At 41.1% G+C, this 17976-nt stretch overlaps 1 protein-coding gene across 1 annotated transcript; it reads right to left on the reverse strand.

Annotated features, from left to right (window-relative positions):
* cpe (carboxypeptidase E) lies at window positions 1-16866 on the reverse strand. The gene is made up of 9 exons (XM_085276470.1): window positions 16472-16866; window positions 7146-7342; window positions 6789-6956; window positions 5656-5773; window positions 4877-5059; window positions 3715-3854; window positions 3055-3154; window positions 2743-2861; window positions 1-1188 (listed from the first exon to the last, which is right to left on the reverse strand). Exons 1-9 carry the CDS (start codon window positions 16710-16712, stop codon window positions 1090-1092), a joined length of 1365 nt encoding a protein of 454 aa, XP_085132596.1. The 5' UTR covers window positions 16713-16866; the 3' UTR covers window positions 1-1089.
* Between the last annotated feature and the right edge of the window lie 1110 nt (window positions 16867-17976).

Below are 17976 nucleotides of genomic sequence, written 5' to 3' on the forward strand. Positions count from 1 at the left end.
TTCGACAACATAAAGAGGGGAGTTTTATTGATTTGTTTATTCTTTACATTGTTTAAACCATTTCCATAGCCATACATTCAATAAATCCTTTCTGAGCTCTAAAATGAAGTGAACTGCATCCATGTAAGTCAGCCAACTGTCCACTCAAAAGATTCATGTTGCAGTAAACATGAATCTTCCTTCGTTATGTTTTACAGTATTTCCTGTGTAGTGCACATACAAAGGAATGGCTTTGGGTTGACTGATTTATTAGTGTCATGATCGTGGTTCTTCATATTTTTTTAGTTACAAAAAAAACTTTTCTTGCTATACCTAGTTCATAAATACAGTATATATTATAATATTATAACCATTCATCTTGTGCTGGAATCAAAGCTGTGCTGCAGTTTTAAAAAAATCGTAACATCAATAACGTATATGGAAACTAGCTTGCCTGTATAGACTGTTTACAATATGATGTTTACAGTGATTTTACAGTGTTTTCAATGTCCCTGATTATCTCAGTACCGTAGTGCGACATCGGCTTTATTTTACAGGAAAAAAACAGCACGAGTATCAGAGTGTGTGTTTACAGCTACTCAGACTTGGAAGGTTTCGTGTGTAGTAGCGTTGTGTATGTATTGGTACTAAAGCCTGGAGAAACAGAGACATTTAAAACAGGAGGGGAAATGAATACTTATAGACAGAGCCATGTGGCAACCATGTAAACAGATCTTTTACATACATTATTACTCAGTCAGTCATTCATTGGATATATAGGTGAGTGCCATGGTTACCAATCACGTGTACGATAAAGAACACAATACCACGGAAGTCAAGACCAATCTCACTGCCAGCAAGTTGCCTGCAAATTCCTCCTTTTGTCTTTCACTGCGCGCGCAGGATATTCAAACAATCTACAGGAGTGTGAGGCAAACTCTTACATTAATAAACAACAAAATTAATTAAAGTAAGAATGGAGAGAACACAATCAAAAGAAAGAAGTAGAAGAAGAGACAATATATTCTTTTTCAGAGCGGACAGGCACACAGAACGTTGACTATATTACATCGAATTGTGGATGCTCCGATCGTCAGCGAGACAAAATCGTTAGAAGTTCAGTGTCTCTGACATCATCTTCCACCAATCCATCAGCTCCTCCCGCTCCTCCTCCTTCCTCTCCATCAGGGACTCCAGCTCAAAATCCACCTGAGACACACAAGATACAGCAGCTGAGAACCAAGGAGGATCCAACGGACTTTGGAGCTAATGTGTTGGTTTTGTAAGTTGTTCTTTAACTAGAAACTTTTCTATTCATTCATTCAAATGTTGCTTTTTTTCCTATTTTCTCTATCCAAACATTGATTGTATCGACAGGCAGGCATTAGGATGGAATCAATACTGGATATTTTGTTGCTATTCTTTAATTCCAATATGTAAAATATGTATTCGTTTTTTGGAAATGAAAAAAATACATCTCAAACCTGCTCTATAAAGAATAGCAGAACCTTTTTGTGTTTATTGTCACGTCTACAGACTTCTTGAGCTCAGTTGGTGTCATCGCACTTAATCCACAGTTACAGGTGGCCACATGTAGATGAATATCACTGCTTTCTTTGATCTCTCTCCAGGCTTTTACTGACTCAGAACAGATCGCAGCATCGAACAGCGATGTAGCAGCACCAGGACAGGGGACAGGGCCGGTTGGAAGACAATTCTATTAAACTACAACTGACACCAGATCTTATCTTAAAACACTAACAGGGTTATCATGACCCCCCATATGAGACCATATCAACATAATAATAACATCTTTACTGTCATTGCACATATGCAATAAAATCGAATGCAATCTATAAGCGCAGACATCTGAAAAAAGGATAAAAATGTCTTGTATGTCAAAAAGAAATCTATGAAGGTCTCTAAAAGTAGCCATTTTCCTGTGCCTTCAGTGCGCGATTCATTCTCTTTTAAAATTTGCACAGTTCCAGCAGTGTTTAGTGCAGTTATTACTTCAGCTTTTTCATCTGTTTGTCCTTGTTTTTAATGTCCTGAAAAGTCTGGGCAGAAGTTCAAAAATAGCAGAACTGATTCCATCTGATAATAAAGACTCTGTGATGCAACTGGAAGCTTTGAAAAGATTCTTTAGCTATTAGTTGATAAACTAAAGCATCCTCCATGACAGGAAAACAACTGGTTCTCTAGAAATTAATCTGGGCAATCTTAAGATTGTTAACAGGGCTGGTAAGAAGAAAAAAATAGAGACTCTGATATCTTTTATCAAGAATATGCAATCCAGACTGATTTTGAATAGAATTCAGTTTAAATACTCATAATCATTTTTCTGCTGCAGACTCACTTGGTAGCTTGCAGACTTTAAAAATTCTGCCCTACAAATTCCGTCCTATGCAGCTTGACATGAGGGCTTCTGAGTGAACAAACTCTCCTCCCTTTGTTACTCATACTAAGCACTTAACAGCTGTTAAACGTTTAGTGGCTTATTGTGAACAGACACTTCAACCGAGACCTTACATTATTACGTAGGCGGTGCCAACATTAGTCAGACATCCAGCATCTGATGTGTTTGTGGTGTCTGCTGGAGGGACCAAGGTTCAGTGACTTATTCTAGATTGTATATTTTCATATAGGTGTAGGGTTTAGAGATCCAGAAAATATGGCTGGGAAACTTCCACTCAGGTTACCTTCTGGAAAGATAAAGGACCCCACAGGGAATGTGATGGGTCATTTGTTTGTGTGTCTTACCCTGGTTGCAGGGCTGTAGGGTACAGCCACCTTCTTGATGACAGTCAGGTATCCAGGGGCAGAGGCTGCCACTTTGTAGTTTCCTGGAGCCAGTAGGCGCCAATAGTCTCCATCTTTGGCTATAAAATACAGATTGTCTTATTAAAATGTGTTTAACCAACACACTGATGCTCAGAGCAGCTCCGAGCAACAACTGCAGTACCCACACTATCCACGAGATGGAGGCATTGCACCATCTCTCCGTTATATTTCTCACATGGAGCAAGCAAAAGCTGTGATAGCACTTGTGCTTTGTGAATTGTGTGAATTTACCTGTGGTGATGTCATGGTCAATACCCTCCACAGATACAGTGGCATTGGAAATAGGGTTGCCCTGAAGGTCACGGATAAAGCCCTTAACACCACGGTGAACCTGCACACAATGCGCACATTGACACGTGAAGAACATGTTCCCTCTAGGACTGATGGCAGCATTTTTTCAGGTGTAAAAGATTTGTTCGTTTTTGGTGGAGAAGATGTAATGTAACAGTGTCCTCAGCAGAGCATTGAGCATTTAATAAATATAGAGCTTTTTCTGGTTGAGCAATCTCTTGTGAGCAAACAAAGGAAGAAGTGGCATCACCACAAATTAGTGTCTGACGTCTGGATGGGCAGTTGCAACTCTGACGGCGTGAGGCTGCATTACGTGTCCGATTATGTGGTTCCTTTTTACCATCAAAGTCACGATTCTTTCACCTCCATTAGCAGAATTAGTCACATAAATCCTGCCAGATCCAACCTATGATCTGAAAATATGTTGTGACTGTGAAGGTCAATTTTGCCCTTATAGATGACACATTTTGCAGTTTATTTCAAGCATTAGCACTTATAGACTTGAGATTGCAAGCATTGGTATTGTCTCTGGGTCAGCTGTGCAAATGGAAGAGACTGCAAACCGTGATTTATGGCATCTGTATTTAGAGTCCTGCCTACCTGCTCGATGTAGTTGACGAGCGAGTTGCGGTTCTGCTCCCAGTAGCTCTTCAGCGTTTCCTCATTGGGGAACTTGTCGCAGCTGAGCTCCAGAGTGATCTCGAAACTGTTGCTGCTGAGATAGTTGAAATCCTGCATTCCTGTAAACCGCAGAGAGAAAGAAAGCAAAACCGAAAAAGTCAACAGAATTCAGGATTATATATTTGAAAATGGGTTAACCATTTACCTGAAAACAATATACATAGTTAAATACAGTGACTTGAGAAAGTCTTCACACCCACGTCACCTTGTTCAGTTTTGTTATGTTGCAGCATGATGCCATCAATTCTTTTTTTCCTCATTAATCTACACACACTACTCCATACGGACAAACTGAAAACAGAATTTTTGTAACATCCTTCCATTCTCTTTGGCTTTTCAGGGTTGCGGGCACACTGGAGCCTATCCCAGCAGTCTTAGGGTGAGAGCCAGGGTACACCCTGGGCAGGTCACCAGTCTGTCGCACGGCTAACTCATACAGACAGACATTCACACCTATGGGCAATTTAGAATAACCAGTTAACCTAACCCCAATAACTGCATGTCTTTGGACTGTGGGAGGAAGGCAGAGTACCTCAAGAGAACCCACGCAAGCACAGGGAGAACATGGAAACTGCACACAGAAAGAAAGACCTGATGGTGCAATTGAACTCAGGACCTTCTTGCTGTGAGGCAACAGTGCTAACCACTGTGCCACCATACTGCCCGCTTTTGGTAACATCTACATAAGAATTCAAGCCTATTGCAAAAAAACATATTAGCTCAATCCCTCCAGTTTCTCTTGACCGTTGCTGAGACATTTCTACGCCTTGACTGAAGTCCACCTGTGGTAAATTTAATTGCCTCTCTATAGAAGGCCTCGTGGCTGACAATGCATATCACAGCAAAAACTGTGAGCTCAAATTAACAGCCTAGAGAGCTCAGAGACAGGGTTGTTGCAAAGCCCAGATCTGGGGAAGCCTACAAAAACTTTTCTGCTGCATCAGAGTTCCCATGAGCACAGACGCCTCAGATGGAAGAGGTTTGGCGCAACCAGGACTCTTCTGAGAGCTGGTGGCTTGGCCATACTGAGCAATCAAGGGAGAAAGTCCTTATTGAGAGGTATGCTTTAGTTGCCTCTTACCTCCAGGCACACTGTACCAGGCCCCGCCGTTAGTGATGCCGTCTTTGAAGCTGGAGTCGTCATCGTTCTTGCGACACGGGGCTCGGTGAGGATCGGACATGACGGGGTTATACATGGAGTAGGCTCTAGCCAAAGACTTGAACATCACATCATCCGGACTGGCGCTGTACTCATGCGTGGATCCTTAATGAGAGGAAAGAGAACAAACAAGCGCTCGCCATTTAGAGAGCGGCTATGATGAAGTGTTAGCAGAAAACGTGTGCCTGCTCAACACATTTTGTTTGCTTTGAGCGATGACGCAGAGGAACCAGCCGGTGGAAAGATTTTCCATCTGATTTAAATCAAATTTACGGCATTCTAAAGAAAAGGGACTAAAATGTTTGCTGTTACATAAACGGTTCAAATATTTATCTTGATAAACATCCTCACATGAAAGAAAGGAACAGTTTACATACAGTTTAACAACCCAAACAGGAAAAACAGGTGTGGGAGTGATCTCTTCTACTAAAGGCGAAGCAAAAACTTCACTTGCTCTGTTTGGGAAGTTTTAAATGTGGATATTTGGGTCGCATCATCAGGAATCATATCTGCGACGATGATGATGATGAAGAGCAGCGCCAGTGTTTTATAATGTTTTTTTCTTTTCAGTGGAGGGAATAGGCTTCAATAAAACTCAAATGGACTCTAAAATGTGATATAAATGTCCTTATACTGTGTGTGTGTGTGTGTGTGTGTGTGTGTGTGTGTGTGTGTGTGTGTGTGTGTGTGTGTGTGTGTACCAGTGCGGGTTTCATCATATGGATAGTTGGCCACAACGTCTCCTCCATGCAGGTTTGCCGAGAGGACGAAGGGGATGTCCATGATCCAGTGGATCACAGCCTTGGTCTCTGGAGCCAGCTGCAAATGTGAAACATTAAAAAAATTACAATTACAATAATGTTTAGATAATAAATGTCTAAAGCAATATCACCTTCGACCTACACAAACTCAAAAAAAGGATTCTTGACCCTCAATAAACATGGTACAATAATTTTGAATAAAATGCAGTTGAAATATATCAAATCAAAGTTGTATTTATTCAACTGATTAATCATAAAGGAAAATATGCTTGGTATAAACTGAATGCATGCCAGTCAAGTCAATTTAATTTGATTAGATTCCATTAAATTTCATGTACGTATGTCACAAAATTAGAATTTACAAGTAATCAAATTACTTAATATTCAAAGGATTTCCCATCAAATTTGGTTACTTTTGATGAATGAACATGAAAGGGGTAATAATAAATGAAAATGCCATTTTTGAATTGCTAGTTATCAATTCATCATTTCTGCACATGCACACACAAAAAATGCCACACACACACACACACACACACACACACACACACACACACACACACACACACACACACACACACACACACACAGTGGACACCCCACTATACCAAGGGTCAATTTTGGGGGGATTTTGATTCCCCACTGAGCTGGCAACCCTTCATTTAGCCATTCATTTACTAGCTTTGTTATATTATACACTTTTGATTATAGCAGCTTTGGTTCAACCTCACATTTTTCATCCTTCTACTGTAAATGTCCCGTAGATACCCACAGATGTTCAGCAATCCACACATGAAAACAGACCAGAGCAAATGGACTATTTATTCCTTTCTGTGCAACATTTCTTAAAAATATTTAAAATAAAGTTCTCAATGTTAATATCATTTATTAATGAACTTATATAAGCATATTTATTACATAGCTTGAATTAGCTTGTTTCTGAGTGACACAGAAAGGGTGAATAAGACTCAAACATTTGAGTCTTAGCATTATTATTGCTACTTCAGTCTTTTCATGGTAAGTAAGAAATAACGGCCACCTTATCCTGTAATCAGTAAGTCAGTTTGTTTTACCTTGGTGTTTTCATCCACAGCCTTCTTCATGTTCTGCAGCAGGTGGTTGTTGGCTCCGCCTTCCCGCTCGTTGATGTAGATGATGCGGTCCAGATCAGGGAAGTTACGATTTAGATCCACCCCCTGCGCATTACTGCGGCCCACAAACCAGTCCTTAATCTCTCCGGGCTGCACAGTAAACAGAAATGAGATGGGGACAGATTAAAAGACAGTGTCTGGAGCTTTAATAGATGCTGCTCTTGCTGTGTAGGTGTAATTTAAAGACTTGTGGTTCCTAAATGACTGTTTGCAGGGCTGCAAGCTTAAACTGTCCAGACGTAAAGTTCAAAAAGTGATTTTTACGTGCTGTTTCTTCACCTGTGAGGCGGCTTTCTCAAAGCCGTCGGGGTTCATTGACGGCATGAGGTGGATGCGGGTGTTGTGGATGAGATCGATGATGGTCTCGTTGCCCTGCTGGTACTGGTTGCACAGGTACTGAGCCAGGTAGATGAGCAGCTCTCTGCCCACCGCCTCGTTGCCATGCATGTTGGCGATGTATTTAAACTCAGGCTCACCTGCAAGAAACCAGAAGGCTCCTGTTGAGTCACTGTCACACAGACGTAACTGTGACTGGACATAATGTAACCATCCCTGTTGTGAAGAGCAGGTTTTTGGCCGAGAGGCAGAACTGAACACACATCTCACAAAGGAGGAGGATTTGACAAAGCTGACAATGAATCAGCATAAACCACTCTCACGTAATCTCACAAAAAGAAAAAAATGCACACATACAGCTGGCCACATCGACACTATAGCGGGAAACCATCATGGAAACAATCTGTTATCTCCTCGGGACCAAACAGGTCGCATTATGATTTGTTATAGAAGTTATCGTGGACACAGAGGACGTCCACGCTCGAGGAGTGACGAACACACTGACTCATCAACAGAAAGGTTACATCGTATCAAACGTCGAGCCCAGTGCTCCTCTGGACAATAATGAGAGAGACACAGTGGATTAAGCAGCGACTGTGTCACACACTGTTCTGTCAGACACGTGGCACCGAGGAGCCTGCTGATGATGGGTTTGAGAGAGAATTTAACTCAAAACACCAAAATTAATTCCCCAAATCACTGATTAACAGTCACCAACTATGATTACTGATGATTGATTAAAACCTACTAATTAACAAAGTCACTTAAAGTCATTCCAGTTACCAAATTATCAGTGTATTTTACACTTGGGGATAGTATTTTATTATTACGTCGTTTACGTCTATTAAATATGAAGGTGTTTGTCTGAAATGAGGCAGTAGGCCGTACATGGCAGGTTCAAATGCCAATCTAATTTTGGATTTTTTTCAAAAGCTTTTAAAGGTTTTACAAGCCAATCTTCACCACAGTGAGCTCTTCAGATCACCAGAAAAGTGGGTAAATGGCAAATGGACTGCTTCTTATTTCAACTTTTCCACTCAAAGCACTTCAAACAACAAGTCTCGTTCACACACACACAATCATACGAGCACTTTTTTCCTTCTTTGTAACATTCACACGCATTCACAATCTGATGAGGACAGTTTGGCATGCAGACTGTAACAGCCAAGGATCAAACCACCAACCCTGGCGATTATTAGATGACCTGCTTACCTCCAGAGCCGCAGCCACTCATTTGTTATCAGTTACATTTCAGATTTTTAAAACATTTATGTTTTGCAAATAATGGATTTGTCAACAGTAAAAACTGTGTACTGGTCACTTGTAGTTGTCATGGAAACTTGCCACCTTGTCTGCAAACACTCACCAACAACTTATTAAGCAGTATTTAAAAAAAAGAAAGAAAAAGTAAAAGTTGTGCTTACCACTGAGACCAAAAAGATGCAACTTTAACTGTGAAGGTGGACGGCTTATGTTTCTGCTTTGTGTCAGTTTTTCTAATTTTTCCCTACAGCTCGAAAAGTAAATGCTGAGTGTTTGCAGGCAACATTGCCTCAACGCAAGATGATTTTTGGTAGAGCAATTTCACCCCTCACCAAATGATCAGGGGATACACATTAGTCCTCACTGAACAGTTACCAGTCAGCATCTAGACCTGTGTGACTGGATGACAAATCTTTAAGAAATGTACTTTTATCCTTGCTCACTGAACGTCTGTGTTTAATACACATATTACTGTATTGCACCAGGGTCGTAGTCTGATATCCTGATTATGTTTTGCACATTTCAACATCCTGTCCTGTTTTTGAGAACCTTGGATCTGAGTTGATTCTAAATTTGGTTCCTTTCTTTGTATTTATCTAAAAATATACACTGTACCATTTGGTGGATTTACTGTTATTGGCCACGTCAGTGCGTGGGTAGAAAAACTGCATCTGCTTTTCTTTATCAAAGGTGATCTTGCTTTCATATCTAAAAGCTATTTCTGTCTTGAGCCCAGTGAATTTGCCTTGTAATAAACCCACATGATCCCACCATCTGTTTTAGATACTAATTAGGCTCTTCATCTATACAAATATATACAAAACACGGACAAGTTTGAAATTGGACCTATTTAAAGCCCTTTAACAAAATGACAAAGAAGAAAACGTATGAGCTGCAGCGAGCTGTAAACATTCTTTGATTGGCTATGAATCGAAGATTAATGGCTTTCTGCGGCTGCACGAGAACAAAGTCTTTTGTTCAGATCGGTTACAAGTTATAAAATGTAGTTTGAGAATGGCAGATGTTGAAAAGCAAGCGAGTATCCAAGTGTGCTGAAGCCAAATCGCTGCAGGGTGCTGGTTTTACTGAGAACTGTGTTTTTATTGTTCTTCCTTCTACCCTGATTGGGTCATTTCGTTGTCCTTATTTTTCCACTAAAGAATAATGACTATTATTATTCTGTGTATCTTATATATATTCTTCTACAACTAAATTATTGTATAAAATGCTTTCAAGACTTTTTAAATCCATTTTGGCTGTACTCTTCATGTATTTGTAGAGTAACGCCAGCAGCTTCATGCGTGAGTAATACACACACACCACCCAGCCACATCTGGTAGTCAGGTTATTTTTAAATGTTTGAATCTCCTCACAGTTGCTACTAATGATTTCAAGCCTGCAATTAACTCTTTCTGTCCTGGCGTTGCTGGATGTTTTTGTTTTTACAGCCTTCAGAAGCCCGACAGAGCTGCCATATGCATGTGCACACACACTCAAACACACACACTTTGATGTTGCATTCAGCCAAAAAATGAGTTACTGTGTTTCAAGCTATTAAACAGATGCTCAGTATCGTGAGACATTTCCCGTCTCCCTTACGAAACACGCTTTTATGCTGTTGAACTCCATGTTAGCATGCAGACTACAGAGCTGTGCATGTTTATTTAGAACCCATATATGTGCAGACTCATGTAGCTAGTTATGAGGTGACATGAGGAGTACGCCTGTCATTTGTTTTCATATGTTTTTTTGCAGATTCACCCTCATTAACACTTCATAACAGCTCCATCTGTTCTGTTTTTACACATGCAAACCCTCCCCCTTATTTCTCAATCTATTCCTCTTTTCTGTTAAGGTCAGAATGAGCTTTAACTCTGACACCCGCGTAAAAAACTGCTCACACATGAAACTGCAAATGTGGATTTTTCAACATATGAAACTGATGTAGCTGAGACCCTTCACTTCTGAAATGTAAGACGTCACCTGTGATAGCATTAGTTCATAACAGGAAACATTCCTATGTGAATTCATCCGTTGTTTCTTTTTATTTTAAAGCTTGAAAGTGAATATGTGGTGTGACCACATTTGTTCCTCAACACAGCCTGAACTCTCGTTGGCAGTTTTCTTCTAACTTCTTTAAGTAGTCTTCAGGAACAGTTTCCAGGCTTCTTCAAGGACACTCGATGCTCTTCTTTGGATGTTTGGTGCCTTTTGTTCTGTTCTCTGTCAAGATGATCCCACAATGCACCAGGCTCTGGGAGGCCAATCCTTGACTGTGTTTTTTTTCTATCCAGGTATGGTTTTTATGTACTGGGATCATTGTCATAACGCTGTTAACCTTCAGATGCCTTTCTGATGGTATTATATAGTGTATCAAAATCATAATTCCATCTGTTATCTTTGAAATTAGAACAGATGATGAGGTTTTTTGATAGGTTGCTAGTAACAAAGTGCATTCGGATACAATTTCAAACTGGATGTTTGCTAAGTCATCTGGTACATGTAAACACCGGTTCACCTCTTGACTAAGGTGCCTTTTTGTGCTTCAGTGATTCATAGATCAGTGTTAAGTTGCTTAGCAAACAAAAGATGTATCTGATTCTTCATCCATCTGAAAATAGCCAGGTACAAGGACTGGATTAAAAATGAGTGAAAAAGCAGCTAATGTCAAAAGAAGAACTTTAAAAGACTTTCAGAAAGTCTGGAGAACTATTACAAATTAAAAGAACTATTAAAAGAAAGTTGGACTCCTGTTGTTTTGAACTGGTGCTACAGTATATAAATTCAATTCAGCTGAACTGAAAAGAAGAAACAAGGGTTGGTGCAAGACTTTTGTACATACATGTTTTAAGTAGTCCACATATGATACTCACAAAAGCAGTTAATATTTAATTTGAACAGGTTTTACTAGTATGTAAAATATGACAAAGGTCCAGATCAGCCACATCCTTCATGTGGAAAACATCCCAAAGCCAAAACAGATTCACTTTACAGTGATTCAAATGAGGTGAAGATGAAACCATTAAAAATTTAGTCTAACTAATTGATTAAGAAGAACATCACATCATCTTTCTCTGTTTTCATGGATTTTACATATCACAACTTAACTTCAGTAAAAACTTGAGTTTCCAAATGCTCTTTAACTTTAAATCACTCCCTGCTGCTAAAGGTTAATATGACACATGTGACGCTGCCAAAATCCAATGCATCCTCCGACCTTTGTCACAAATGATCAGCAGCACTAAAGTCTCCTAGGCGACCGAGTAATTATGGCTGCAGCTACAAACGTCATTTGGGAATGACCACATTAAGCACGCTCTCAGTCGTCGTGGCAACCCTGCCAGGGGCAGGTTCTAAGGGAGATAAATGAACTGGGAGAGCGAGTAAACAGACTCTCACTCCGCATCTGTCCGTCTGTCTCGTGCCTGGGTACACAAACACACTCATATACACGCTCACATTACAGACACATGGACAAAGACAAGAGAAAGCTCACCAGTGCTCAGTTTATTTCTACCACATGAAGTCATTTTTTATTCTTACAATTATCTTTAATCTATAGTCTTTGCTTTAGATTCTTTTGGATGGGCATCGATAAAAAAATTCTTGGTATGCGGATGCTCATTCGCTGCTGTAGTCTGTAAATGCTTGATTCCCCCTATCCCCCGTGAATGTACCAGTTTCTGCTGGTGTCTAAACACCTTTCTAAAAACCTGTGAAACTGTTTTCAGAACACAACAACTCACGTCCAAGATTTCAAAGCCTCTACATTTGTAGTCTATAACATAGAACTTGTGCAATTTTTGCCTCTCATTTACACATTAATGGCTGTGCTCTCCTGAAAGAGCACTCTCACAGCCTGTGGGAGCTATAGTTGCTTATAACCGACGCCTGCCAAAAGGGAAAAAGAAAAAGGATCTGCTCTTCTGTACATACCTCAGAAACTGACAAGTGTTAGAAGCAGACTGGGTTTTTTGATTTTTGTGTTTTTAGGACATGGACATCATCAAAATCTTTCAGGATTCCACGATTGAAGACATGGGAGAGAAGTGCCTACATGTCGGCTGTGAAGCCACACAAAAATAAACTGCAAATGAAGAAACAAAAAATAAATAAAATATCAAGAGAGGAAAAAAAAAGGAACAAAGAACAAAAAAGTGTAGGAAAGGGTGAGAATAAAAGCAAAGCTGACAGTGGAAGATGGAGGAAAAACATGTCAGAGCAGAGTGAAGGCGAAGAATGAGGAGGAGGTGGTAGATGGCTGTGGGTGTCTGATGTATAATGAATGACCTCTGGCTGATGCCTTGGCCTTTCTTTCATCCATTTTTTTCCATTTCTGCTGTTCCCTTATTCTCCCCGTGTTCTTCTTCACCCTCATCACACTTGCACTCCTGTGACGCTCCTGTTTTTTCAATTATCATTCCTGTCATTTTTAGCTCCTTTTCCCATCAGCACCTCTTGTCTCTCGGCTGTTTTCACCATCTCTACACGAAGCAAAATGTCCTCATTTTAGATCCCCTTCCCCTCCACCGTAATGTCTTCTAACAGGAGCGTGTAGCATTGAAAAGGACAGGTTATAGTCAACACACCCAGTGTCATCTGATATGTTATATTCAGCGGTGTGTCTGCCTGTTATATGCTTTAACCGGGCATCTCAGTCTGTGCTCACTGGGGATTTCACACTTTCACTGTCGTATCATAAAACAGACGGCCGTGCAGTCTTATGACATCTTCCACCTCGTGAGATGGTCTACAGCAGATTGGATCAAGCAGTACCTCATACTGACATATTTTTTTCACCTTCAGACAAAGCCAAGCATATTACAATATAGGGTTTCTCCTACTGGTGTTAGAAACATTGTAAATGGTTCCAGACATGAGAGCCAAAAGAGTTTAACCAGAGCCTCATTTCCCCTGATGAAAAGAAGCTTTTAGCTTAAATATAAGCCAGCTGTGAGATTCAGACTCCTTCAAATGATGGAAGCATTCAAATCCTTTAGTTTGAATAACAATCCTCAAATGGCTCCTTGAGTATCAAAAGTACATAATGTGCACTTTGAGGGACATTCACGTGTTTCTTATGTACAGTTTAAGCCGTGGTAGTAGCCTAACTATATTCAGACAGATTTAATGCAGCAGTTTCCCTTTTAAAAGGTGGATGGTGGAGAAGTGGCATATGATGAATCTACCTGAATACATAAAAATGAAAATACTTGACTTTTTTTTAAAAAAGCCTACATGTGATCACTTTCTGGCAGGCTGGTGTCAACGGTAAATGAATAACACGCCATTTTCCTCAAATCATTTCACTCTTCCTGTTTCCTTTTCAAGTATCATATCATGCCAAGTAGTTTCAGCCATGAAAAGCCTAGTCCTGAACTTTTCATGCCATCATACAATGTTAAAGGAAATGCCAAGCTGAAAGCGCATATATATGGCACTCGAAACAGGTCTGAAGCGCTGCCCTGTGATGTCGTATCACCGTGGACAGCAGAAAGAATCAGGAAACGCAACATTTACCCCTTTTTAATGGTAAGCTTGTCAGATAACAAGTGTCTAGGCAGACCTGCACATCCAGCGGAATCAGTGCAGTATTGTTTGTTTGAATCATGTGTCTGTCCACCTGGCACACCCCAGTCCATTACTCACTCTCCTTTTTTTAAAAAGATTTGTTGACAACAAACTGCTGCAGGAAAATATGTGGGTCTTAGCTGCCTCGTGTTCTGCTGAGTTCATTCGTTTCCTGGGAAGGCATTGCTGTCAGCTACAGATTTTTTTTTCACCAGCAACATAACCAAACATAAAGGCGAGAAACAAAATCAATGAGAGCAAACCAGGCACTAATTTGGGTTCGGGGGTCTGTTTTGGTGAGTGAGAATGTGACCCATTGAAAATATAGAAAGACCTGCTGATCCAGACTCCATCCACACTATGGGCACTGAATGTATACTAATGTGTTACAAGTATTTATGACTACAGGCAGGTCCAGTGCCGCACCGCATGACAGATGGCTGCTTACTGACAGATGCATCCGCTCAGAACCATCACCATGGTCTTCCCTGAGCCAGACAGTCAGCCAGCCAACCACGAGCCGCTAGTCGGCTCAGTGCACTAAGCCGATCTGTTGCCCCGGCAACAGCTATTTTGGCTCCACCTTAGCTCGAACACACTGCAGGCTCAAATAAAATATGAGCAGGACGCCTTAAAGGAAGCTTGAGTTTTATCCTTCTTGTCACACATCCGCAGTTCCCTCCTCTTACTCTGCTCTGCCCCATCTGGAGCTCCTCTCCCTCTGCGCTTCTCTGTTTCATCGTGCTCCTGCCCTCTGTGGATGTTTTGCTCGGCAGAGATGCAGAGGGAGAGGAGGAAAGGGAGGAAAAGGAAAAGGCTGAAGGAGGAGGGGAGGCCCCAGCCCTGTTTAGCGAAGTAGCGGCTTGGAAACTCATCTGGTAGTAATAACGGCTCGCTACTGTGACTCATGCCTGCGTACGCCCACTGGACTATTACAGACTTATTTAGTATGTATGGTCATTAGACTCTGTGACCATGTGAGCGGAGTGGCACACCAAACCTGTGGTGCACCATTAACGACGCAAAAATACACCCATAGAAAAGATACACCTCTCCACACAAATAAATCCCACAAAATATTACCTTTGTGCTACAATATAACGAGTTTCCGCTTTCCTTTGAAAACTCTAGCTCAGGATTACTGAAATGAAATTAATTATTTCCTGCAGTAGATCATGGCTAAAGCTCCCATTTGGAGAGAGCTGGCTAGGAATCACTAAACCATTCCCAAATGTTCATTAAAGGTTAAATAAACTACAGGCTAGGGTTGGACCAGCAGTGTACCTCTCACTGTTTCCATACTTAAAGCACCCCAATGAGTCTGAGCGGGTCAGCAGTGAGGTTTGGATTAAGAGGTCAAAATGATAAAAGGAGTTTATTACTAATGTATGTGAAAAACAAGCCAATGCTCAGTTAGGGATTGGTGTTTTTAATGTTTACCATCATATATACAAATGAAGACATGGATTCCAAGTCTGGCATTTTAAAAAGAGAGCTAAAAGATTAAAAATAAATAAAGAAACCAAAGATTGTTTCAGTGACATCCTTCCAAGAAAGCATAGGCTCATATTCCGGGGAAATTTAACCACGGCCGTTTTTCCACAGAGCTTATGATCATTTGGGGCCCTGGAACAAACACCCTCTGTATTTAAAATATTTTGGAAAGCCATCTGATGAGTCTGAAGATGCAGCTTTCCTCCCAAAATGGAAGTTTCCCATCTAGGAGAGGAAAATTTGGCAAAAGGAGAAGGTGGATTGCATCTAAAACGCGGTTAACCACATCTGTAGTTGTTTTGCCTAATGCACCGCATCAGTAAAACTCATCATCTGTTGTTTCATCCAGTAAATAGTACAGAGCACTGAAGCAGATAGGGATGTAATGATAATGACTGTAGAGCCCTGCTAATGACTAATGGGTCCATTTAAGTCAAAGCCTCCTTCCTTTGAATTGAACTTCCTTTTTAAGCTGGAAAGGCTAATTCGAAACACCTCCAAATAGGTCACGGCACGATCTGTGGTGTTTTCTAAGAATCACGAATCGGGATAAGCGCAAAGAGATCATTATCAATCAGCAAAATGGCGGCTTTGCACGGCTGATCCCACTATCTAGATTCATCAGAACTGATGCAGCGGGGCCCTCGCTCGCCCCTTTACGCACAGCACGACCCACCTGCGCTCCTCCTCTGCTGTTATCTCGGGGACACAAGTCATTTTTCTATAACCTTTACACACACACACACACACACACACAAATGAGGGCATAGCCAAACTGCTGCTATGCGCAATAGTGCATAATGTATTTGTGTTATCCCAGCGGGTGGTAATGGATTTATATTAGTTCATTCCACGACAGAAAGCAGGGACAAAGGGAGTGGGGATGGTGATGGTCCCGCGCGTTCGGTGTGAAACAGACTTTGTGTTTGCGTAAAACTGACCAGGTTCGTGCGTCCCCGGATTGTCGGACATCTCTAGCACCAGCAGCTCGCGGCCTTCGAAGCTCTCCCCGATGGTATAGATGCGGGTGATGGTCGGACACTGCAGCCACACCGACACCAGCGCTTTCCGCAGCTCCTCATAGCGGTGGTACTCGAAGGAGATCGCCCCGTCGGTACTGGCCGCGCTGACCAGGGTGACTACCGCAGCCCCGAGTATAACAACCGTAAGGAAGTGTTTCATTTTGACGCGTCCTCGTTTTCCTAAGCTTGTCTCCCTGCCTGCCGGCGGCTTGGCTCCGAGCCTTATCTCTGCGCTGCAGCCTCGCTTTAGGCTATAAATATCCTTCCCTCTGCCTCTCTCTCTCTTCCCTCTGAGTGTGATGCGCTGTACCTGAGCTCAGGCTCCCCGTCAACATACTGCGTAAAGCCAGCCACAACCAACCCCACATCCTGTCATAATTTTCAAAATAAACTGAAAAAGCCAAGATTTATTTAAATTGCTTATACACAAGGAAAACTCGTTATTGATAATACAAGAAATAAAAAGGGAGGATGGAAAAAGAACGAAAAGTAAACAAGACAACCCGCAGGTTGCAGCATGGACGTAATAAGTCAGTAGAAGAGTATGAATAAGCACAAATGACAAAATATTACAAAAAAGTTTGTATTATGGCCCTTACAGGAACTCTTTCAGGGCATTATTTATGTTAAAACACGCACATTCAGTTTAGAGAATGCATGCTGCTATAGCTTGAGATGCTTCTGTTGTCATTTCCTGCTCATTTTTGCTTTGTTTTTGTGTCATTTTTTTCTTTTGTAGAAGATATTTTACACAATAATATTCAATATTGCAAAATTAAGGACTATAATCCTAAACCTCACCCCCAACGAGGCATGGCAAGGATCGCTGCCCCTGCCTGAGCCTGGTTCAGCCAGAGGTTTCTTCCTGTTAAAAGGGAGTTTTTCCTTCTCACTGTTGTCAAGTGCTTGCTCATACAGGGCTTTTACCTTACAATATAAAGCACCTTGAGGTGACTGTTGTTGTGATTTGGGGTTATATAAATAAAATTTAATTTATAAAATTTTTTATACACTTAAGTAATCTATTAATTTTTCAAAACAACTTTTCAAAACATGCAGACATGGTCTTAGGCTGTTGAGCAGCACAGTTCACCAAAGCTGCGGTATTAATGTAAAAAGAAAAGGTGTTTTTATTTATTTGTGTGCCATTAACAATTAGAATTTGCCAGTTTTATGTATTGAGTTTTTCCCGGGTCACATAAAATGCCTCACTTCCTCTTTGGTCCTGGCTGCTGTTGGCTCACTTGATGCAGCTGCCTGTGTGCGCTGGACGGAGCTGCGGGGGTGTGTCCACAGTGCAGCAGTGAACCAACTCCATGTACACCGAAAGGCCACAACATTAAAACCACTGACAAATAAAATGAAAAACACTTATCATTTTTGAGAAGATGCTATCTTCACCCAGCAAGCCTCTGGAATGCTAC

The sequence above is a fragment of the Mchenga conophoros genome, linkage group LG6 (assembly GCF_057382185.1).
Source record: "Mchenga conophoros isolate Kocher_MC1m ecotype Shallow Benthic linkage group LG6, M_conophoros_male_GT1.1, whole genome shotgun sequence".
Lineage (NCBI taxonomy): Eukaryota > Metazoa > Chordata > Actinopteri > Cichliformes > Cichlidae > Mchenga > Mchenga conophoros.